At 38.5% G+C, this 25,114-nt stretch overlaps 1 protein-coding gene across 2 annotated transcripts in view; it reads right to left on the bottom strand.

The window, feature by feature from the left end:
- The window catches only part of SLC35D2 (solute carrier family 35 member D2), a 53,294-nt gene that overhangs the window by 10,521 nt on the left and 17,659 nt on the right, over window positions 1-25,114 (bottom strand). The window contains exons 6-11 of one of the 2 annotated variants that reach the window (XM_032840442.1): window positions 18,734-18,805; window positions 17,782-17,850; window positions 12,446-12,548; window positions 11,061-11,153; window positions 9,475-9,513; window positions 5,587-5,663 (exon numbers count right to left, since the gene is read on the bottom strand). In XM_032840442.1, the coding sequence (XP_032696333.1) occupies window positions 5,587-5,663; window positions 9,475-9,513; window positions 11,061-11,153; window positions 12,446-12,548; window positions 17,782-17,850; window positions 18,734-18,805 (453 nt within the window). The remainder of the gene's footprint in view (window positions 1-5,586; window positions 5,664-9,474; window positions 9,514-11,060; window positions 11,154-12,445; window positions 12,549-17,781; window positions 17,851-18,733; window positions 18,806-25,114) is intronic. The other variant, XM_032840441.1, reaches the window with a different exon arrangement.

Here is a 25,114-nt window from a genome sequence, read left to right as displayed (position 1 = left end):
TCAGGTCATGGTCCCAGGGTCCTGGGATCGAGCCCCGCATTGGGCTCTCTGCTCAGCAGGGAGCCTGCTTCCCTCTCTCTCTCTGCCTGCCTCTCTGCCTACTTGTGATCTCTGTCTGTCAAATAAATAAAATCTTTAAAAAAGAAATATATATATATATATAATATATATATATGAATACAGAATCCAATCAGAAGAAATATGTTCATTCCAATCAAGAAATAAAGAAAATAAGCTGCAACCTAAGTGGGGTGCAAAATTCAATCCACCCAAAAAAGATACAAAGAGATCATAAGGTGTGTAGGATTTTAAAACTAAATCCCAGTTAGGAGGCATAAGCCTGAATCCTCATTGGCAGAACAGAGGGAATCAGACTCTTAGGAAAGGGCTCAGCCTATGTCCTTATGTGTTAGGTAGTCTCTTCCTGAAAAAATTTAGTGCCCAGTCCCCAGTCCAGGCCAGAATCTCTCTTAATAACAGAATCCAGATCACAGATCAACACAGTAACCACTCGGCCTAAGTGTGTTTCTTACCAGGGATGGTAAAGAAAAAAAAATCTTAAGAGCTAAAGCACACCAAGCTTTTATGTTAAGGAAGAAATTCCATTATAAACTTAAATTCTGTAATCTTCAGAATTCTTTTATGTCTCTGTGATGAAAATAACTACAATAATTTGACAAGTTACAGGACCCAACATCTTGGCCTCTGTGGTTTGAAAATGAAATGTATAATGGGATTAGACTTGCAGCTTTCATTGGAAAGAAGTAAGAAAACCTGTGTCAGTCTGAACACAATATTTGACATTTAAAAGAAGCTGATTTACCAAATTTCTAAGTTGGGTTTACTAGATTTCAAAGAATTGCTTAGGTTTGTGAAGCAACCTGTCTCATAAGCTTTGCAGAGGACCTCATTAGGGCTTGGAGTAGCTGGAGGAAAATCAGATGAATCATATTTGTAAATGTAGTTTAAAATGCTTACTTTTTTTTTTAAATTCACTGAGTGGTAAAAAAAAAAAAGACCAACTTACAGTAAATTGTTTAGGAGATTTTCATCAGCTAAACTTGAGTTAATAAGCCATTAATCAAACAGTTAAATGTCCTTATGTTAATACAAAAATTGCTAGTGTCATAAATGGAGCAACAGTATTTATAAATTGAACCTAAAGCCTTAAAAAAAGTCGAAGTTTTTTAAATGTTTATAATTTTAATAAATTCAACATGAATCCAGAACCCCAGGAATAATCCTATTCATGCATAAAATAAAAAGATAATAACATCAATGTGATGTTACTGAGTGCCTACTCTGTTCAGCCCAGACAGTAAGAGTAGATAACCCACAGCATCTTCCCTGAGGAGGGAGTCTAATAAAATACTAGAGATTACACCACAAGGGAGCGGTCTAACCCAAACTAGGGACACAGAAAAGTTTCCTGCAGGCTTCCTAAATGAATGCAGCCTTAAACCCAAGACAATCGTGGATATTATTTTTATTTTTGCTTAAAAATTCCTACTCTGGCATTCCAATCATGCAATGTTTTCTCCATCCCACCTTTTAGTGAAACCACCTCCACCCGCATTCAGAATTGGCTTATACCTTGGATCCACCCACTATGAGTGTGGGCAAGTAGGACACACACTCACCAGCTGGGCTGAGCATAGGAGGAGCCCCCCCACCGGTTCTCTGAGGCCTGGGGGTGTCTGAAATAGCCAGGTCTTAGTAAAAGAGCCTCTAGACAAAAGGCTGCATTCCTCAGTATAACCAGTAGGTGTCACCAGAGAGGCTAAAATAAAACAGTAAGGATCAAAGTAGTTTATTCCAATTTTCTAAGAAACAATCTATTTCTATATGCAGATAGGCACCTATGTAGTCCTTTGGCTAAAACGACCAAGGTTCTAAACTAAAAGAACGTCCATTAACTCAGTACAAAGAAAACCAGACCACTTTTAATGCTAAAAATGTCAACTTCTGCGTGACAGTTTTTATTTTAGCCATCTGTGGATTTATAAAATGCAAAGATATTTAAAAATAGCTTCCTGCCATTCTGTATTTCTAAATCAGATATCACCTATGTCTACTTGAAAAAGAATAGCACATATATGTGATTCACATTCAGACAACAGATGCCAGCAGTATGCTTGGGTTTATAGGTCCCCGAGAGATGGATTTGTTCACGGAGAAACCCCTAGAACAGAACTCCTGCTCCAAGGTACTTACTCTTTCTGAAAAGAAACTAACTGATTTACCCAAGTTGTACGGCACACTCATGGTAGTCACAAATAATACTCGAATGACCTCCTTTACAATGTATCCTGGTTATCATTCTGTGAAGGTACATTTACATAAACTCAACACAAATGTTCAAATAATAACAGGCCATGTTTACACACCTCCCATCAACCACAGTGGTACCCTAGCATAGTATTCTAATTTCAGACTTCAAAGAATTTCAAGTAATCTCATCTCACCCATCTCTTGTAAGAACACACTCCTACCCAAGGCCTCAGTGGTGTGCCAAGGATGCCAAAGTCATGGGGTTTATATGGTTCATCTTCCCACAGCACCAATTTTACATTAAGATTTGGTTTACTGGGAATGTGGGAATATCGCTCCTATGCCCCAGCTATCCTCAGAATCCTGTTTTCTTTTATGCACACATTACAGCAGTTATTAGTGAAGGTTCAAGGAATAGAACATTTGTTATCCTGTGATTAAAAAATACTTGGTACTTTTGTGTTTTTACTGAGAAATATATTACGGCTTCCGTGGGACCAAAGAGTCTGCTACTGGGTCAGAAACAGATTAGGATAATTATTTCCAAAGCCTGAGGGCTGGTGCCAGTTGCTGGTATGAATGAACCAGAACCCATAATTTTTCAGCAAGATTAAAAATACCTGCAGAACTAGCTTTTTAAAAAAAAAAAAAAAAAAGATTCATTCATTTTAGAGAGAGAGTATGTGCGTCTACAAGTGGAGGGAGGGCCAGAGGGAGAGAATCCTCCAGCAGACTCCCCGCTGACCACTGAGCCCCATAGGGATTGATCTCATGCCCTGAGATCATGACTTGACCAGAAATCAAGAGCCAAACTCTTAACTGACTGAGCCACCCAGATGCCCCAGAGCTGACTTTTTAATATCTAGTTTGTCAGCTTAAATTTCAGTCTAAATTTTACTTTTGCCGGGGCACCTGGGTGGCTCAGTGGGTTAAGCCTCTGCCTTCAGCTCAGGTCATGATCTCAGGGTCCTGGGATCAAGTGTAGCATTAGGCTCTCTGCTCAGCAGGGAGCCTGCTTCCTCCCCTCTCTCTACCTGCCTCTCTGCCTACTTATGATCTCTGTCTGTCAAATAAATAAAATCTTAAAAAAAAATTTTAATTTTACTTTTGCCTGCGTTAAACTATCTTAGCACCCACCATCCAGTTTACCTTCCTGACATAATTAAACTCCATCATATGCTTTATCAACAAACTCCTGATTACAAATTACATTTCTGAAAACTGAGTCTACCGTAACGCAAAAGAAAATTAAAAGTCTGCCCTTTTCACCATTGCATTCACTTATCATCCATTTTTAAAGTGTTATAATTTTGTAATTGTATATTCAACATGGGACAGGGGTTTGATGGTTAGAAAACCCAAGTTTGAAATGCAAACTTGAAAGAGTTGAAGAAAGTAAGAAGCTGAGCATCACATTTCTCTGGAATCAAGGGTTGGGATGCCTATGTGTGAGCCCTGAGCCATTCCTTGAGCAGGGACCAAAGAAAAGGGGCAAGCCCTGTACCAGTTATCCTCAAAAGGGAGAATGTGCTCAGAAGCTTACAATGGCTTCTCTTAGTATGAAGAAGTAAATATCCCAATCCTTTGAAAGAGAAACTTCAAGAAAGGATTCTGAAAATGCCACCATACCAAAATTGAAACTTCCTTCCAGAGCAGTTTCAGATTCAAATTTGACCAGTGAAAGAAAAGTACAGTTGACCCTTGAATGACACAGGAGCTAGGGGTGCTGACCCTCTGCCCAGTAAAAAATCCGGAGATAACTTTTGACTTCCCAAAAACTTAACTGCTAATAGTCTACTGTAGACCAGAAGCCTTACTGAGAACATAGGTAATTAACACATATTTTGTATATTATATGCATTATATACTGTATTCTAATAATAAAGTAAGCTAAAGAAAATGTTATTGAGTAAATCATAAGAGAAAATACACTTACAGAGTTGTATGTATTCTTTGAAAAAAATCCACACAAAATTGGACCCACACAGTTCAAATATGCATCGTTCAAGGGTCAACTATGCATGTAATAGCAAAAAAATGCTGAAGCCATGGACTGTTGGTAGAACCAATTCTGGCTGGGGTGAAAACACACTGACCTCAAGAAATAGAAATATTAACAATAACAACCACACTTAACATTCCTGAGCATTTTCTGTGTGTCTGGCATGTGCTGAGGGCTCATCACTCTAGCTCATTCAATCCACCTAACCCCATTCTATGAATCACATACTTTATCTCCTTATTAAAGATCCCATTTTAAAAATAAGGAAATTGAGGCTGAGAGTGGTTAGAAAACTTGTCCAAGGACTCAGAGCTAATAAGTGGCAAACCCAGGGCATCTGATTCCAGAGTTCGGACACCTAGCTGTTGGAATGGTGCCATGATTTTAGTGTCCTCAAAAGACCCACTTTAAAAACAGACCTACCTAATTTTCATCTTTAAATCTGGATGAAACTAAATCTTAAAGATTTTATCATTTTTTATTGATTTATTTATAATTGGAATCCCTTTATGGCATTTTCATTTGCAAAGGGACTACTGATGACATAATACTTTTATCAAGAGTATTTGTTTTCTAAGAAGCACATTATTAAGTGGGGGAAAAAATGTATGGAATTATATACAGATAGGGCCAAACCTCTGACAGGCAAGCCCCAGAGAATGGAGGCTCTCATCTAGGCACTCCTTACCACATCACCACTGAGGACAACGACTTTGCGGGGGTTAGTTCTTGAGTTCCTTCAATAGTGCAAGTAAAACAAACAGGCAAACAAAAACAGGAATAGCATTTCATCAAGTTTATAGTGAAATGAGAAAATAGTTTGAAACTCTGCTGTGTTGTTTATAGGTGAATCTGGGCTTTGTTAGAGAAAGGTATTTTCTAAGTTTGTGTGATATGGATTGAATTTTTTTTTTTTTTTTAATCAGAGAGAAAAGAAAAGATGGTTTGACAAAGTGTGACTCAAAAACACAACTTAGATTTTTTTCAGGGTCAAATGGCAGACAACAACTGAGAAAACTACAACTATTTCACTTAATTTATGCTTTCAGATATTAATAGGCAACATCACGTTTTGGAGTAGAATGTGATATCAAGCATGACTTTCAAAAATAAAACTGTTTCATGCTTGCTCCTGGTCTATCAGGCTGTGTTCCCAGGGATCCTGGGTCCCATCCCACTCCTTGCTGCAAGGCTACTTTCCAGAGAAAGGTGGAGAAGCAAAGGCAAAGGGATTTTGATAGAGCAGACAGAATGTATATTTTGACTTGATTTGTCAAGACATATCACAGATCAAGCTTCTACTTATGGATGGTTTCTTACCCCAAAAAACAGGAAAGAAGAAACTGTATGATAAAGAGAACATTCTTCCATTCATTGAATTCAGTAGCCTATTATGTTAAAAAAAAAAAAAGAAAGAAAAGAAGAAAATAAAACTAATGGTTAGAATATTAATTGCAGTTTAAATCTATGGCTTTTACCAAATTGTGTGTTTTAGTACAGGAAACACTTTCCCAAACAGAAAATACAACTTTGAAAAAACTCTAGGCAATACCAGTTTGTAATGTTGGGCATATTACTTTTACTTCCTGAATCTCAGATTCACTTTACAAAACAAGGATCTTTTTTTAAAACATCCTCAAAAGGTCAACATGAGGATTTAATGAAATTGTTTAGAACCTGGCAGGTGGCACATATACAACACAGCTATTGTTGCTGTGACTATCTCTCTACTAATCTGTGTTCACAAAATCATGGTTGGGTTTACTTTGTATAAATAATCTTAGAAGAAAGCTTATGATAAAATTAATAATGTTGGCAGGTTCAGAAAACTAAGTCCATGAACTGTTTTCAATAATTTATAAATGCTTGGGGTGCCTCAGTGGCTCAGTCAGTTAAGCGTCTAACTCTTGGTTTTGGCTGAGGTTATGATCTCAAGGTCATAGACTTGAGCCCAGTGTCAAGTTCTGGGCTCAGCACAGAGTCAGCTTGAGATTCTCTCCCTCCCCCTCTGCTCCTCCCACTGTTTGCTCACATGCACTGTCTCACTCTCTAAAATAAATAAACAAGCTCTTTAAAAAAAAAAGAATTTACAAATGCTTAGTAAGCATTATGAACAAATAAACTACTTAGTGTATTTACAAAGCAAGCAAGTAATCGGGTGGAGGAGCTGGGACAGAAAATTTTACGAGAGAGATTCAACTCTCCAAGACCTTAGTCTTAGTCTTTTAGCTGAGAAAATGAAATTAACCCTCTTGGAATGAAAGGCAACAATAAAAAGGAGCATTTTATTTGGGCTTTGTCCTTTGCCTGCACCCAAAAATGATTTTAAGGTGACTCAAGACTATACATTAAGTTTGTACTGAGTAACATAATTGAATATCAGTTCTATTCACTTTCTCCTAGGCAAAACTTTATTAGCCAAGTTTTAGTAATTTTATAGATTTAAAGCTATTTAAATTTCTATCAAGTTTATAGTTCAGAAATTTTAGGCCAATTAGAATGGATTCTTCTCCAATTAATACATTTTTACAATACTTGACATTGTTTCATTAGTGAGACTTTGTCCACCTCTCTTAACAAAAACGAACACATTAAATGTTGATAATTGTTGAACCTGGTCTATGGGTCCATGGGTTTGTTATTACTATTTGTTCTCCTTATATACATAGGTTTGAAAGTTTCCATCATAAAATTATTTTCTTTAAATACTTACTTGTGAAAGAAAAATAATAATAAACATGAATCCATCTTACTGGCAAGCCCAAGCCAATCGAAGGTGCAGAAAACATCCAAGACAGTCAAAGACCAAAACCAAACAAAAAAACATAGAAAACAATCTATATCTAAAATTAAAATAGGGGCGCCTGGGTGGCTCAGTGGGTTAAGCTACTGCCTTCGGCTCAGGTCATGATCTCAGGGTCCTGGGATCGAGTCCCAGAGCCCACTTCCCTCTCTCTCTCTGCCTGCCTCTCTGTCTACTTGTGATCTCTGTCTGTCAAATAAATAAATAAAATCTTTTAAATAAATAAATAAATAAATAAATAAAATTAAAATAGGACTGGAAATAATAGAAAACCATATGCTCTGAACTTCAAACCAAGGGTAGCGAAACATTTATTCATTCAACAAGTTGGAAGTATTTCTGCAAACAGTAAATTAAAATTTATATTCCTGAACCACTTGAGGGCCATGTAGTTATTTTCATAAAAATATTTGGATTCTTTGCCACTCTAAATTTTAGTAGATTTTAGCTTTATTTTGTTCCTTTAATAATGATAAAGCTATGCTGGTGACATTTTAAAAAATGATGTAGTATGACATTTATTTTAAAACAGAGGGGTGCCTGGGTGGCTCAGTCAGTTAAGCATCTGACTTTGGCTCAGGTCATGATCTCGGGGTCCTAGGATGGAGCCCCGTGTCGTGTTCCCTGCTCAGCGGGGTATCTGCTTCTCCCTGTCCCTGCATCTCCTGCTCATTCTCTCTTTCTTGCTCACTCTCTCTCTCACACACACACAAATAAATAAATAAAATATTTTTTAAAAAACAGAAATTAAACAATACAGTACTGCTTCCTTTAGACTTACTGTTGTTGTAAAAGTATGGTAGAGTATGAATCTTTTTATTTTGCATTTATGTGGGTTTTTTAATCAGAAAAATAAATCTTATTATTTATTCCTATTCATCAACTATAATAAACCATATACTCTGAACCTATTGCAGCAATTTGGATGACTAAAGAAAGGTCACCCAATCAGTATTTTCCAAAGGCCTATACTGTTGACAAGAGAAGATGGCATTGCTGCCTTTGCTAATCAGAGACAGAATCAAGGTGCTGTTACCAGATCTGTTGACTATTTAAGTCCAAGGTCCAGGAGTGAACTCTAGTGCCGTTAGTCATACAAGTCTTACCACAACCTCTGATCTTCTCCAGTCAACCAGGAAAAATGACTCATCAAAGTACTTCTTCTGTTAATAAGTTAGCATTTTACCCTAATTCATCAATCAACTTTTGGTACAATCACCCCAAACTGCAAATAAAATGCAATTTTATAGACTAGCAGACCTAATTACATAAGTTCTTTTCTTTGTTGTATTTGGTTCACAATCTAAAATGGATTCAACCATAGTTAAAAGTAACCAACTGAAAGAAACTTGCAACAGAGCAGAACAATCTTACTAGTGAAAAATACCAAATATTTTCTACAGGGATTTAAAAATGACTGATTACAGAAACTGTCCCATATCTTTTGGTACTCTTATCATACAATACTTGTAAATTAAAATAGAGTCAAAGTTTTAATTTCATGACTTCGTATTTTTTCATTTTTATAGTAGACCTTTCTTACAGGTTTAAACACATTCTATTTTTTTCTAAATTATAATTTTCATATAGTTTTTTTTTTTTAATCTCTATATTTAGTTCTGGAATTACAGTGACTAGTAACCACAACTGGGGCTCGAAGGTACCTTCTGTTTGAAATCTTAGGAGCCTGGTCAAACAGAAGAGGCTAGCCAAGGGTAAATATTGAAAGAGTTTAGCACCAAAAGCCAGAACAGAAGCATAATATTCTCCTAGAACACCACTGTTTAATAAGTTAGAGTGTATGTTCAGCCTCTTATACTTTCTAAAGATATAAGCACTAGGTTCTGGTTTTTCGTGCATGAAGGAAAGAAGTACTTTTCATATACAATGAAGTAACTGGGAGGACAGTGGAAGATGTGTTCCTCGATCAGACTACCTGGATGGATCCCCTGTATCCCTGGAAGTTATTTAAATACTGGGTTCATCTAAAAGATGAACATAACAGCAGTACCCTCTCCTCAGAGGGCTGTTGTGGAAAGCAGTGAAATAGTTCATGTACAATGCTTTGAACAAAGTCTGATAAGTCCTCAATAATTATTAGCTATTATTTTTGTTATTAATTGAGGAAGTATAATTCTGCAATGTAAGCATTACCAGCAGGTGAAACCTTTTTTTAAAGGTTTATTTATCTTAGAGAGGGAGTGGGAGGAGGGGCAGAGGGAGAGAAACTTGAAGCAGACGGTCTACTGAGGGCAGAGCCCATTGTGGGGCCCATCCCACGAACCCATGAGATTGTGACCAGAGCCAAAACCAAGAGTCAGACGTTCCCAGGAGCCACCCAGGGGCCCCACCCAAGCGCCCCACAAGCAGGCAAAACTTCTAAGAGTACCTGTTACAAGTTCATAAAGCAAAGGTTTGGATGTGGGAACACACATTCCTATGGGAACAATGTTACAAATGATTAACATGATACATCCAGGGGATTTAACTCATAAGGTACCTAAAATTCAGTTTCTGGTTACCATGCCATTCATAGCATTGCTGCTAAGTTCTTCTGCCTCTTTTGGAAAGGGATTGTACCAATAAGAAAGTATAGTTTTAAGAAAGAATGAGAAGCCCCAACATCCACCCTAGGAGCCCACAAGAGGCTGCAAACTTCTCGAAGTATTCAAACCCCGGAAAAGCTACAAAATGGGATCCACTCAACCTGTGTGCCCACACACGCCTGCTAATCAGTACACACAGTAACAGTGTCCTGTGGTGGGTGAGCAGCCACTGCACAGGGCCCCTCTGAACCCTGATACTGGGTCCCGCAACCAGAGACTTAGTGTCTGGGGCTTGGCTCTGTGGGCAGATGCAAGGCTGGATGGTAAGTGCTGCCCAGCAAATTTTCTCGCATGAACTTAAGAATCTCCCTTAAGATACAGGCAACACAACAACACAACACAACACAACACTTCTCAGAAGTGTTATGGTTAGCAACTTTCTGAAAAGCAGAGCTTGGCATGGGCTGGCACACTTCAAAGTGGCCAGTAAGGATGCTACGGGCTGAATCTTCACCCTTCCTGAGGGATGGCCTTCACTCCCTCCAGCTGGACCTCCTCTATTCCTAGACCATTTTATTTGTCTCTCAGGTGTGTGCAGCAAACAGGTGAGCAGGACAAATGCCAAACAACACATTCTCAAAATTCCAAATGTACCTCCCAGAATACTTAGATGCAAAACTCCGTGATCTCTGGAATTTGCTTTAAAATATTCCAGGAGGAAAAAAGGAATGAAAGCAGATGGGAATAGATGAAATAAGAATGGCAAAATGCCAAAAAGTGGTGGTGGGTACGTGAGATTCATTGGATTATTCTATTTTGCATATGTTTCAAAATGTCCATTATAAAGGCAGGAGATAAATAAATCCATTTTTTAAACGATCAAAATCCCCTTCTAAGTTAGTTTTCCCAGGATCCCCACATCAGCAAATAGAGATATTAAGACTCAAATTCAGATTTTTACTGTCATTGTTTTCAAAAAATCTTCAAGTCCGGAGTTCTTGTTACTACTTTCTGCTGCTTCCCATGTGTCTGAAGATAAACACCAAAGAAACGATTGTGCCAAAGGTGCTTGCTGCTGGGGATATCACAGGTCTTGCTTTCAGAGCCCCTCCTGCTCATCCTACTTACCACCATTACACACTTCCCTGCAGTGAGTGCCAGAAGTTAACTATTAAGACTTTAAGAGGGGCACCTGGGTGGCTCAGTGGGTTAGGGCCTCTGCCTTCAGCTCAGGTCATGATCCCAGGGTCCTGGGATCAAGTCCCGAGTCGGGCTCTCTGCTCAGCAGCGAGCCTGCTTCCCTTCCTCTCTCTCTACCTACTTCTCTGACTACTTGTGATTTCCGTCTGTCAAATAAATAAATAAAATCTTAAAAAAAAAAAAAAAAAAGACTTTAAAAGACTGCTCAGTCGGACTGCGATGACCATCCTCAGCTTACCTGTTGAAGGTCTCCGGTAGAGACACTAATGATAAGAGTCGGTATAATCATGAAGCAGGCATTGTAGAAAAGCACTCCATATTTCCCCAACTCCTACAAAAGCAAAGGAAACACTCAATTTTAGAAATACAAAGCATCAAATTTCCTGGAGCCATTTACACAATTATGTATTTATGCAGAGTTAAAAATCTATTCAGACCAACTCTGTGTTGGAATATTTTCAGCAAATTCCTTTTTTTTTTTTTTTTAGCAAATTCCTAATATAAAAGGCTTCACTTCAAGTACATCATGATAGCAAAATAAACATTTATTTTATACAAAAATTACAGATAAAAATGGAGGGCCTCCGAGGTCCCACCCATCTCTACCATTCTGATTTTGTTTCTTTTTTCTAAGTATTGTATTCAGAATGGGAAATCTGGAACAAAATAAAGAACATTGAAAGTGTTAATATAAACAGAACTCCTTAAAAACATCTGCTCTTTCTGTCAAGAAGCAGCGGTGTTAAAACACCAGGTATCTCCTTTTCTAATCTTGAATAAATTTACTTTTCATCAAAGTGGCTACACCCCTTCTCCACCATTTCTCATAAAGGGTGACCTATTGGGACCCTCAAGAGGCAACAAACCTGTTTGTGTAAAATTGCCACCAGTTAAAAAAAAAACAAAGGGCCATGCAGAAAAAAAACAGCTTGTGGAAACAAGTCTGTCCTTCTGAGCAAACTCCCTCACTCAACACAAAGAACTTGAAACAAGGCAACATATGCCTGGCTCATCCTCCAGGGTTCCTGGAACAGCTGGGGCGGGGGAAGCACGAGGGGCCTTGGCAGGGGGGCAGCCCCGTGCAAGCAGGCTCGTCTGCCCACCAGTCTCTGGGGGGGGGGACTGCTCAACGGCTGATCAGGAGAGGCACTTATCCCTGGCCAGGACCAGATACGATGGCCATGCCACAAAAGAATCTGAAGTCTGGAGGAGTTAAGTGTCCAAGTCACAGAGACCACGAAAACTTATGTCACCCACATCTTCAGGCTCCCAAACTGGGGTTGCTTCAGAATACCCCCAACTTTGCCTTGCTCACTGAGGAGGACAGCAAAAAACTTTTAAGTTTATTTTGCCTTTCAAAATAATCTCCTCTTTACATATTCTGACTCTGCCTCGAAAATAGTGGTATCTTTTCCCTCCCTATCTGATTTTCACCCAAAACTTTGTAGGGTCAGGGGTAACAAGAACGCATACAGACAGGATAACTGAAAAGAAATCAGTGATTTATAAAGCATACCATGTAAATTAAATTACATGCCAACTTTACAAATTCATTCCTTTTTTCATGCAACTTCAGGGGCCAGATGACAAAGCCTAAAAACCACAGGAGCGAAGGTCTGGTACCTTGGGGTCCATTTTCTGTTTGGTATAAACTCCATTTGCTGCTGTGAAGATATCATTCAGGAATACAAAAATATAGCCTTCCAAGTTAAAGGCGAGGTCAGAACTGGAAGGAAGAACACAAAAAGGAGGATGATTATTCAGAAACTCACACAGCTTGGCCTTCAAAGCCCGCCTGTTTTATCTTTCCTTAATCAAATCCACTTGTGATGCTGGTAACTACCTTTTTTTTTCCTCTGGCATATTTTCCCCCTCTGTGGTTAATTCCTCTGCTCTGCCTCCAGACAAAACAAAACCAGGCCATCAGGTGGCTTCAATTTAATCATGAATGGCTTAACACCAAAGGGACATTAACCATCTTCCTTCAACGGCAAAGGTCTTTCTTTCACTAACAATCAACTGGCATAATCATTGGTGATGCCCTTCTTTTCTAAAGGGAGTGATTTGTCCAACCCACCCAGTGGCTTTGCTTATTGTAATAAACAGGGCCATCTCCCCGTACAGCCCTGTGGGAACAGCTGGGCAGTTACTGGGGCAAGAGGGGTCGAATGAGGAACTGACACCTCCATCTGGTACCCAGCCGGTCACATCACCCACCGTGATGGCTGGGTACCCATCACATCTTGTCCTATGATAAAACAAGGCAGGGATCCATTCCTTCTCCGCAACTCCTCTAAGACTCCCTTCTCCCCATCCTTTTGAACCATCTTCTCTTCAATTTCCATTTTATATAAATAATACTAGTATAAAAATGTTCAGGGAGGACATAAAAATGTTCAGGGAGGACTAGTATAAAAATGGCTCAGGGAGGACAGAGAGAACAGCTGAGCCCTGAGGTGACTAATCTACCACACTTGGTCTTACAGTATGAGAGCCATGTCATAATTCAGAAATACTTAGCATCAAAAGGGCTTCCTCTACACTCTCAGGTTCAGTGACTGGAGCCTGCAAATTTGACTGACAGTAGGTTAACAAGAGAAAAGGAATACAACTTTTATTAAATATTTTACATGTAAAGGAGTTCACAAAAAATAAATCTCAAATAAGTAGTGAGACTCTGGGGCTTACATATCATTTTAAAAATGAAGAAGTATGGATTCCAAGGAACAAATAAATTATGGAATGAAGACTAAGAAACTTATAGGGGAAACTAATGGAAGAGAAGGATTATTGTAGTAAGGGTTATTTATGCAGACTCCTCTTGGTACTGATTCTCCATCACCAGTAATAAGAACTGCTTTCCTATTCCCGGTGCAGGGTTCAGGGTGGAGGGAGGAGGGGGGACCACTCTTACAAAAGGAAATTTATGGTCTGCTTTTAGCCAGGAAAGGGGAAGACAGAGAATTCTTTCTACATCTGTTGATTCTCAATTAATTGCCTTCAGCTCAAAATAATGTTTATGCTTAACTGGCCTATTTTGGAGTGGCATATCCTGATCCCAGCAAAATTAAAAAAAATAAATTTTTTAAAGACTATTTCTAACCAAAGAGAAGGGGGGAAAGTGGCAAAAATATCATCAAAATTTGAATCCAAATTAAACCAGATTTATTCAAGGCTTCTGCTGGTACTATTAACTACAAATATATTTGTGAGAATGCAAATTAATTTTAGATCATCATAAATCAGAATTCGCTGGCTCAATCACAAAAAATAGAATCTCTCAAAATAAGGGTCTTCCAAATCTCACGCCTACCCACATTTGGCTCTGTGTTAAGAAGAGTCTGCTATTGCATAAAGTGGCAAAGAGTTGAATGGATTAAAAAAAAAAAAAAAAAAAAAAAACTCAGGTTCCTAGGGGAGTGGAAAGGTGTCGCTCACTTCCTCGGAGAGCCTGAGGGAAATTCCCAGAGTTCTCAGGTCTCCTACTCCAGGGGCTACACGTCCCCAACACCACTCATTCAGGCCACTGGTAAAAGCACAGAAGTTTGAAAACAATTTGCTTGCTTTAATACATGAGAGCAGATTCATGGTTAACCCTTGTAGTTGTCATTTAGGGCTGTTTTCAGAAATAATAGTTTGACTTTTTCTGGCCATGTGACTTGTCTGGCAAGTAAAATGTAAGAGGAGGTAACACATGGCAGTTCCAAGCAAAAGTCTTAAAAGCCAACACATGATTCCCCACATGCCTTCTTCCCTCCTGGGTGAGGAAGGAAGTCCCTTTTGAGGCAGGGGTTTCATCAGCCTTGGTCCCTAAGTAACTACAATGAGCAGAGCACCCCCCCACACCCCATCCCCGTGTAACTAACTTTGGTCTGAGTATGCAGTGTGAGCAGAATATATTCGGTGTGTAAATGTGGGAGCTGTGTGTTACAGCAGCATAAACTAGCCCATTTGACTGAATCAGCTCTACAGTAATTTGCATTTGGATAAGAAGATCTTAATGAGAGGAGAGAAGGGTGGGGTGATGGCCGGCCTTCTGCGAAGGGTGCTTGTCACCCACCCAGAGAGTATCCATTCTCTGGGTGCTAAAGAAGGGAAACGTTGAGAAGTGCTGCTCCAAGCTAGCTCTTGGGGGGATATGCAATGCTCTGAAAACACTATTTACCCTTGCAGCTCATTAGAATATCATATGTGGTAACTATGAGCTGAATTTCCACTCACTGGGGCTGGAAATATGCCTCCAGACACAGCATCTAAAGTGCCATTTCTCACCAAAGCCTTCCAGACATTTCTATAAACCATTCTTTTGGAAAAGTGTACAACTGCCTCAAAGTCAATAGTTTCCAAATTGAGCTCAAAGGAACTTAATTAAAGAGAGGCTGCCCAGGGGACACCCCAAAGCACTGTGGGAGAAGGGTGCTTTCAACAGAGCACCTCCCTCTTTTAGCTCCTTTGCTCCTAGGACTTTCTTGGAACAAAACTTCAAGACTACAATAGGCTCTCAGTGCTGCCATTTCCTGTCCATGCTGGCTCCAACCAGAGGCCGGAAATAGTGCTCAAATCAGGGGCCAGCTCGCAGGGGGGGTCAACTCAGCCACCGCCAGGACTGAGAAGGAGGACGTTACCAACAAAACCATAAATAACAAACTGTGGTCTAGGCAAGAAACTAACACATGTAAAATTAAAAAAAAAAAAAAAATCCTCATTATCTGTCACCATCTGGCATGCCCTGTTTTCTAATCTGTTTCTTTTGCTTACTGTCTGTCGCCACCAACTAGAAAGGAAGCTCCTCGAAAGCAAGGATTCCTGTCTGTTTTGTTAACTGCTGGATTCCCACCCACCCCGCCACAGCTAAGTCTACACCTGACAGTAAACACTCAACATGGTTTTGGCCACATACTAGTGTATAAACCCCACTTTATTGTTATGCCATTTGATTCACACAAAGATCCTATTAAGTGGGTCTTTTTTTTTTAAATTAACATCTAATGTATTATTTGTTTCAGGGATACAGGTCTTTGATTCATCAGCATTACACAATTCACAGCACTCACCATAGCACATACTTTCCCCAATGCCCATCCCCCAGCCGCCCCATCCCTCCCCCTCTACCCCCCAGCAACCTTCAATTTGTTTCCTGAGATTAAGAGTCTCTCATGTTTAATCTCCCTCCCTGGTTTCTCATCTTATTTCATTTTTCCCTCCCTTCCCCTATGATCCTCTGTCTTGTTTCTCAAATTCCTCATCAGTGAGATCATATCATAATTGTCTTTCTCTGACTGACTTATTTTGCTTAGCCTAACACCCTCTAGTTCCATCCACATCATTGCAAATGGCAAGATTTCATTTCTATTGATGGCTGCATAGTATTCCATTGTGTATATGAACCACATCTTCTTTAGCCATTCATCTGTTGATGGACATCTGGGCTCTTTCCATAGTTTGTCTACTGTGGACATTGCTGCTATAAAGCACTGTGGTGCAGGTGCCCCTTCAGATCACTACATTTGTATCTTAAGGGTAAATACCCTGTAGTGCAATTGCTGGGTCGTACAGTAGCTCTATTTTCAGCTTTTTGAGGAACTTCCATACTGTTCTCCAGAGTGGCCATACCAGCTTGCATTCAGGTGGGTCCATTCTAATCTCTATTTTATAGTTGAAATAACTGGGGTGCAGGGAAGTTAAATAGCCTGGCCTACTTATATACCTAGTAAGTGAAGAGACTAGAAGAGAGTATCCACACCCTTATTTATTTTGCAATTAGTGATCCAGAACTTTTATTTTTTTTTAAGATTTTATTTATTTATTTATTTGAGAGAGAGAAAGAGAGAGAGCAGTGGTAGGGAGAGGGACAAGCAGACTCTGTGCTGAGCATGGAGTCAGATGCTGGTCTCAATCTAAGGACCCTGAGATCATGATCTAAGCCAAAATTGAGAGTTGGATGCTTAACCGACTGAGCTGCCCAGGTGCCCAGGTGCCCCCAGAGAGTAAGTATCATCCAAATAAATCAGTTAAGGAAACTAGTTTAACTGAAATTCATCCAATCTTTGCATTCTTCCCTTTACTCAGGCAGGTTTTTCTTTTCTATTACATTCTTTACCTTACAGATGAGTAAAATTGAGGCAGAGAGGGGCTGAGAAACAGGTGACAAGAGCCAGGCTAAGTTCTGGACCCACAGAATATAACTGCACACATGTTTTAACCACTAGGCTGTAAAAGCCAGGAGTCTGAGTGTCTGCTTGCAACTGCAAACCTGGAAGTCCACATTCCTGCTCTTGCATATTAATGAATAACACACTCTAGCTGACCCTGAACAACAGAGGTTTGAACCGTACTGGTCCATTTATCTGTGTAAGGCTTCCAGTCAACAATAGGCTATCAGTACTGAAGTTTTTAAGGAGTGAAAAGTTAAATTCGGATTTTCCACTATGTAGTGGGGGGAGAGGGTGTTGGTGCCCTTAATCCCCGTGTTGTTCAAGGATCCACTTAGTCATACACTGGTATTGGCTTATGTCCCAAATATGCAAATACATTTAATGAGAGCATGCCACCCTTGGAAACAGACTGCTAAGGCATCACAGGTGACAAAACAAATCAGCCTGCAAGGGCTTTATAAAGCTGTTATTCTTGACCAGATGCCCAAGAACTCTTCAAGTGAATTTCTGTATTAAAGGCAAACATTCAGTAATAATAGCAAATAGTTTACTCCTTTTTAGGGAGAAAAGCTGTATTCATATCTTCTAATGTTCCCTTTACATGTTCTCAGAAATGTTCTGGCCAAGTTGGGACCCAGTCTGACTTTCACAGGAACACATGGGGAACCCATTGACATCAACAGACTTGTCTCTTGGCTGCTCAATTCAACTGCAGCCAGATGGAGAATGGAAAATGAGGGTGGGGCCGGGCCTATTGTCAAAGGTACAAAGAAGTTATTGAGCAGAAACAGTCCAAAGTCTTACCCAGCTGCTATGAAAGCACCAAGCACAATGGTAAAAACACTGACGATGATGCTCAAGGAATACTGTTTCCTAGATGGATAGAGAAGGGAAGGAGTAAGACAGGAAAAAACATGGATTATGACTCTTGAACTGAAAACAGACATTGTTCACAGTCTTATGGCTAAAATCTAATGGACATCACTTTACCTAGAGAAAGCACTGTAAGCACCTGTAAGTGGATTAATAAATTAGATCAAATGTATTTCTTAAGCAGCTGTCTAATCTAATTATAAATGTATTTCTCTGTTCTCATTGGAAAGATGCTGTGACAAAATGCAGAAGAGTCCCTGCTGGCAGTTCTAGTTGGTCTTCTATCAAGCATCCAAAGATTAGGATAAAATTCAACAGTAGGATTTAGAACACTGGGCCATCATCCAAATTTCATTGCTAAATAATCTTCCCAGCAAAACTAAGACTCACCTTTTTAGACCAGCCTGAGTATCTTTATGAGAGATTTTTAAACAAACATTATAAGAATTAACTTATTCCTATGTTACATCACCATCACTATATCAGAATGGATTTCTGGGATTTCCTGCATTTCTATCCTATATGTATACACGGACAATTTTTCCTCTGTATTCCAAAATCAGTGTACATTCCATCTGATCCAGGAAACATATTTACATCTGTTTTGAGGTTCTTGCATTTTTAAAATAATTTTCTATCATAAACACATATTATTAATCTAATATAAAATTACGATGTAAAAAAATCACACATTATGTTCTTAAGGAATCATGGAAACAGGAGATGCTTTTAAGTGAATAAACCCTGGGGCCCTAAGTTATTGCTACTAGCAATTCAAAACAACTATTTGGAAAGATAACTAGATGTTGAGAATTTGCTACATAAAAATAATGTGGGATGAGGGGAAAGGACACAAGAGGAATAGAGGAAAAACAAGAATCACCCAAGTATGATGGTTTCCAGGAGTAAAGTGAGTGGAATGGTAAATTTCCTGAGCACAGTGAACATCGGCAAGCTGTTGGGAAAAGATTCAAATATAATAACATCAGATGCCACGTATTTTTTTAACATGTTTTACATTTTTAATTAAGCTCACTAACTTTCCAAATTAAACATAGAAATTAACCTTAATTCTCACCTATACCATTAACAAATCACATTAAATTAAAAAAAGAAACAGATTTAATAGTTTCATGCCACTTTCACTTATTAGCAATTATTTTCACTTAACAATTTTTAAAAATCATGCAACCCAACTACTGAAAAGATTGTGCTAAAACTACAAAGAACATGCTAAAAGATTGTATGTGATGTAAACCAACACACCCTTCAGCAAATCGAGTTGGAACAATGTATCAATAGTCATTAAGTTCTGCTAACCTTGGACCTAATTATTTCTTGTTGGGACACTTACCCTGAAGTAATAATACAAAAGAAGAAAAAACCACGTGCAAAAATGTGTTCACTGCAATATCATCTTTGGGGAAAACATCAGAAACAACTTAAAAGTCATACAAGACAATGATTAATAAAAAAAAAAAATATGATGAATCTACCTGAGGGAACATTATGTGTTAACTCTATAATATAAAACTTTATGTTACTATTAGAAAATTAATATTAAATAAAGAGGGCACAAAACTACATAGAGTCTACTACTGAAACAAGATGCAGTCCACCATATGGGAAAAGACTGAAATAGATGTTTAAAATAGTATGTTGGGTGCCTGGGTGGCTCAGTGGGTTGAGCCTCTGCCTTCGGCTCAGGTCATGGTCTCAGAGTCCTGGGATCGAGCCTCGCATAGGGATCTCTGCTCAGCAGGGAGCCTGCTTCCCTCTCTTTCTCTGCCTGCCTCTCTGCCTACTTGTGATCTCTCTCTCTCTGTCAAATAAATAAATAAAATCTTTAAAAAAAAATAAAATAGTATGCTAAGGGTGCCTGGGTGGCTTAGTCAGTTAAGCATCTGCCTTCCACTCAGGTCGTGATCCTGGGGTCCTGGGGTCGAGCCCCACATCAGGCTCTTCACTCATCGGGGAGTCTGCTTCTCCCTCTCACTCTCCCTCTGTGCCTTTCCCCCTCCTCAAATAAATAAATAAAATCTTTTTAAAAAATAAACTAAAGGGGCGCCTGGGTGGCTCAGTGGGTTAAAGCCTCTGCCTTCGGCTCAGGTCATGATCTCAGGGTCCCGGATCGAGCCTCGCATCGGGATCTCTGCTCAGCAGGGAGCCTGCTTCCTCCTCTCTCTCTCTCTGACTGCCTCTCTGCCTCCTTGTGATCTCTCTCTCTCTGTCAAATAAATAAATAAAATCTTAAAAAAAAAATAAATAAACTAAATAGTATGTTAGAGAATAAAATTATGGGTTATTTTTCCCAAAAAACATTAGGTAATGAAGACATATTCACTACCTTTTAAAAATATTTAAGAACATTTCACTGGCTGTCAAAACCCAGAGATTCTAAGACACAGCTCAGTGCATAGCCAACAAACTGCCTGGGCTTGAACAGCCCACTTTCATCTGCTTCCAGATGTGACTCTGAGAAGATGGAGACCTAGAGAAGGAAAGTCAGAACCAGAGCCACAAAGACAGTGGCCAGCTCCTCCTGACCAGACCTGAGGCGGGGTTGCATGTGATCAGTGATCCCACAAAAAGAGAGCAGGTACAGAAAGAATTTTCAGGAACTTTGTAACTTATGAGACTGGTTAGAACTGCCTTTTTCAAAGTAAGCCAAAAGTCAATTAATTCCAAAAAGCATTTTTACATGATGTCTTTTAAAAGCAAGTAAGGTATATTTAATGATGAAAAACTGAATGTTTCCCCCCTAAGATCAGTAATAAGACCATAATGCTTGCTCTCAATACCACATCGATTCAAAAAGTACTTGAGATTCTAAAAGGGGCAACTCAGCTGGAGGGGAAAAAAAGGCATACTGTTTGGAAAGGAAGAAATGAAGTTATCTCTATTTGCAGATGACATATATAGAAAACCCTGAGTAATCCACTAAAGAGTTATCTGGGCTAATAGTTAAGCAAGAGTACAGGGAAAAAATTGAATATATAAACATAAGTTATACTTCTTTTTTTTTTAAGATTTTATTTATTTGACAGAGAGAGAGAGAGAGAATGCAAGCAGGCAGAGTGGCAGGCAGAGGGAGAGAGAGAAGCAGGCTCCCTGCTGAGCAAGGAGCCCAATGCAGGACCCGATCCCAGGACCCTGGGATCATGACCTGAGCCGAAGGCAGCCAATTAACCGACTGAGCCACGCAGGCGTCCCACATCAGTTATACTTCTATACACTAGCAATGAGCAATCCAAAAAGGAAATTAAAACAATTCTGTTAAAGATAACATGAAAAAGAACACAATTCTTAGGAATAAATTTAAGAAAAGAAGTATAAGACTTGTATACTAAAAACTACAAAATATTATTAGAATATTAAAGAAGCATGAATGGAAAGATACTTCATGTTTCTGGATCAGTAGGCTTAACATTATTAAAATGGAAATACTCCCTGAAACAGATCTATAGAGCCAACAGAATCCTTGTCAAAATGTCAGTTGGCTTTTCCCCCCAGAAACTGACAAGCTGATTCTAAAATTAATATGGTAATACAAGGAAACCAGAAAGCCAAAACAATCTTGAAAAAGAACAAAGTTTGTGGACCCAATTTCAAAACTTACTACAAAGCTACCATAATCAGTATAGAAATATAATCAAATGAATAGGATTAAGAATCAAGAAATTTTTAAAACAATCGAGAAATAAATCCATACAATTATGGTCAATTCATTTTCAAGAAGGGTGCCAAGACAATACAATGGAGAAAGAAATATCTTTTCAAAAAAACGGTACTGGAACAACTGACTATCCACCCACATGCAAAAGAAGGAATATGGACCACTTCCTCAAACCACATACAGGAATTGATCTCACAATGTTTCAAAGACCTAAAGTCTTTGTAGGAGACTTCCAATAGGAACTAAAATTATTAAAATCTTAGAAGAAAACATAGAGGTAAATCTTCATGACCTTGGATGAGGCAAGGTCTTCTAAGATACAATACCAAAAGCACAAGCAGCAAAAGAAAAAATTGTTAAATTAGCTCCATCAAAATTTTCAATTTTGAATAATGGATAATCAAAGGTGATACATACAAACAATAGAATATTATTTAGCTTAAACAAAAAAAAATAAAAATAAAAAAAAAAAGGAACAGAGGTGCCTAGCTGGCTCAGTCAGTAGAGCACTCTTGATCTGGGGTTGTGAGTTTGAGTCCCACACTGGACTTAGAGTTTACTGTAAAAGAAAAAAGGAATAAAATTCTGATACATGTTACAACATGGATAAACCTTGATAACATTATGCTCATTGAAAAAAATTCATAATTTAAAAGGACAAAGATTGTATGATTTCACTTGTATGAAATATCTATAGTAGGCAAATTCATAGAGAAAGAATGTAAAATAGAGGTTACCAGTGACTGGGAGCCTGAGAAAATGGGGGAGTTACTATTTAATGGGTACAGAGCTTCAGTTTAAGATGATGCAAAAGTTCTAGAAATAGTGGAGATGGTTGCCCATCACTGTAATATACTGAATGTCAATGAAATGTACACATAAAAATGGTTAAAACAGGGGTGGCTCTGTGGTTCAGTGGGTTAAGGCTCTGCCTTCAGCTCGGGTCATGATCTCAGGGTCCTGGGATTGAGCCCCACATCGGGTTCTCTGCTCGGCAGGGAGCCTGCTGCTCCCTCTCTCTCTGCCTGTCTCTCTGCCTACTTGTGATCCCTCTCTCTCTGTCAAATAAATAAATAAAATCTTTTTTAAGAATTGGTTAAAATGATAAATTATACGTTATGTATATTTTACTTTGTTAAATTTTGAAAAACCTAAAACTTTTGCTTCAAAGTATACCATTTAGAGAGTAAAAGCCCGCAAAATAAGAGAAAACTTTGCAATCATACAGATAATAAGGCACCTATGTATATAAAATATAAAGAAGACAATACTTAAAAAGATGAATAACCCTATTAAAATAGGCAGAAGATTTGAATAGATATATATATAGATAGATACAGATACATATCTATATGTATAGATCTCCAATAAGCACATGAAAAGATGCTTCGCATCATTAGCCATCAGAGAAATGTAATCAAAACCACAACAAGATACTACTTTACAACTACTAGAAGAACTATAACCCAAAAGATAGACAATAACAAATTTGGCAAGAATGTAGAGAAGCTGTAGCCTTCTTACACTGCTGGTGGGACTGTAAGTTGGTGTAGCCACCTTGGGAAACAGTTTGACAATTCCTGAAAATATTTAAACAGAGAACTGCCTAATGACCAGAAATCCTCTTAGGCATAGATCCAATCAATGGTAATCCCATTCTTCCAAAAACCATGAAGTCATTACCAATCAATGGTAATCCCATTCTTCCAAAAACCATAAAGTCATCTTTGTCGCACATTCCACATGTTAATCATCAGGAAACTGTGTTGGCTGTTCCTTCACAATATATATAGCACCCAGACTGTGGCCTCAACATAACCTTTAACATTAAATTAACCAGGGGATCCTTGGAGAAATGGCAGGAAAACTCCAACGTAAGCCTGGGACATCATGTGCCAAACAGCAAGGAAGTAATCAGATTACTGGGGCCCTAGAACATAAAAGCCTGCTCAAAGGGGCTCTCATTGGCCTGAGATGGGATAATGTGAATATCAAAAGAATTATTTATAAAATGACTTGAAATAACGAGTAATGAAATAGATGAAGTGAACAGACTAGAGAGTCCAGAAATAAGCCTACACAAATATAATCAACTCATCTTTGACAAAGGAGCAAACATAATTCAATGGAGAAAGGAAGATCTTTTCAACAAATGATGCTCAAACAACTGGACAGCGACATGTAAAAAAACAGAATCCAGATAGACCCTATACCTTTCACAAATAAAATCAAAACAGGCTATACATTTAAATGTAAAATGCAAACTATTAAGTTCCTGGAAGATAGCATTGCATAGGAGAAAATCTAGGTGATGTTGGTTTCAGCAATGAGTTTTTATTTTTATTTTTTGTAACTTTTTTAAAAGTAATCTCTATACCCAATATGGGGTTCAAATTACAACCCTAAGTTCAAGAGTCTCACGCTTTACTGACTGAGCCAATGAGGCACCCCTTGACAATGAACTTTCATATAAATATATATGTAGATAGATAGATAGATAGATAGATAGATATAAAACTTTTTATTTTAATAGAGGGAAGTGGGGAGAGGCAGAGGAAGAGGGAGAATCCCAAGAAGACACCCCTTTGAGCATGGAGCCTGACATAGGGCTCAATCTCAAAACCCTGAGATCATGACCTAAGCCGAAATCAAGAGTCAGACACTTAACTGAGTGAGCCACCCAGACGCCACTTGGCAATGAGTTCTTAAAAAACAATACCAAAAGCACAGGGAATCCAGGTGGTTCAGTTGGTTAGGCCTCTGCCTTCAGCTCGGGTCATGATCCCAGGGTCCTGTGATCAAGTCTCACATCAGGCTCCCTGCTCAGCAGGGAGTCTGCATCTCCTTCTGCCTGCCACTCCCCCTGCTTGTTCTCTCTCTCTCTCTCTCTCTCTCTCTGTGTTGAATAAATAAATAAAATCTTAAAACAAACCAAAACAATACCAAAAGCATGATCCATGAGAGAAAAAATTGATATGGAACTTCATTAAAATTTAAAACTTCTGCTCTGAAAGACAGTATTAAGAGAATGAAAAGACCAACTACTGACTGAGAGAAAATATTTGCAAAACACATATCTGACAAAAAATTTCTATCAAATAAATGAAAATTCATGAGTTTATAATGATAGCAAAAAAAACAAAGATAAACAAAAACTCACTGGTCACCACTGAAGGTGACAGGACACTAATTTATTATTCTGAACATGTATAAATAAAGCTTAATCCTGCCTTTCTTGTGTGACATGGTGAAAGTTTGTATTTATTAAAATTTAGACAACACATGCAGATGGGGTGATATAGTTAGAAAATCACCATATTGCAAATTGTAATGAAATAATGGATCAAGGAAATTATCATCAATGAATGTTAAAACCATTAGGTGAAAGACAGATGGGGCACTTTCTAAATGAAGGGACCAGACTGATCCCTTAAAATTATTAAAAAGGGAATTGATCAACTTAATATCATTATAAGTAGGACACTTGAGGAAATTTTTGTGGGTGTTGGATATTGTGGTGATGGATTTCACAGATGTATATACATAGGTCAAAATTTATCATAATGTGCATTTTAATTATATGTACTT

Source organism: Lontra canadensis, unplaced genomic scaffold (genome assembly GCF_010015895.1).
Source record: "Lontra canadensis isolate GAN:19392208 unplaced genomic scaffold, GSC_riverotter_1.0 scaffold113, whole genome shotgun sequence".
In the NCBI taxonomy this organism is placed as follows: domain Eukaryota; kingdom Metazoa; phylum Chordata; class Mammalia; order Carnivora; family Mustelidae; genus Lontra; species Lontra canadensis.
This window is presented reverse-complemented; position numbering and strand designations above follow the sequence as displayed.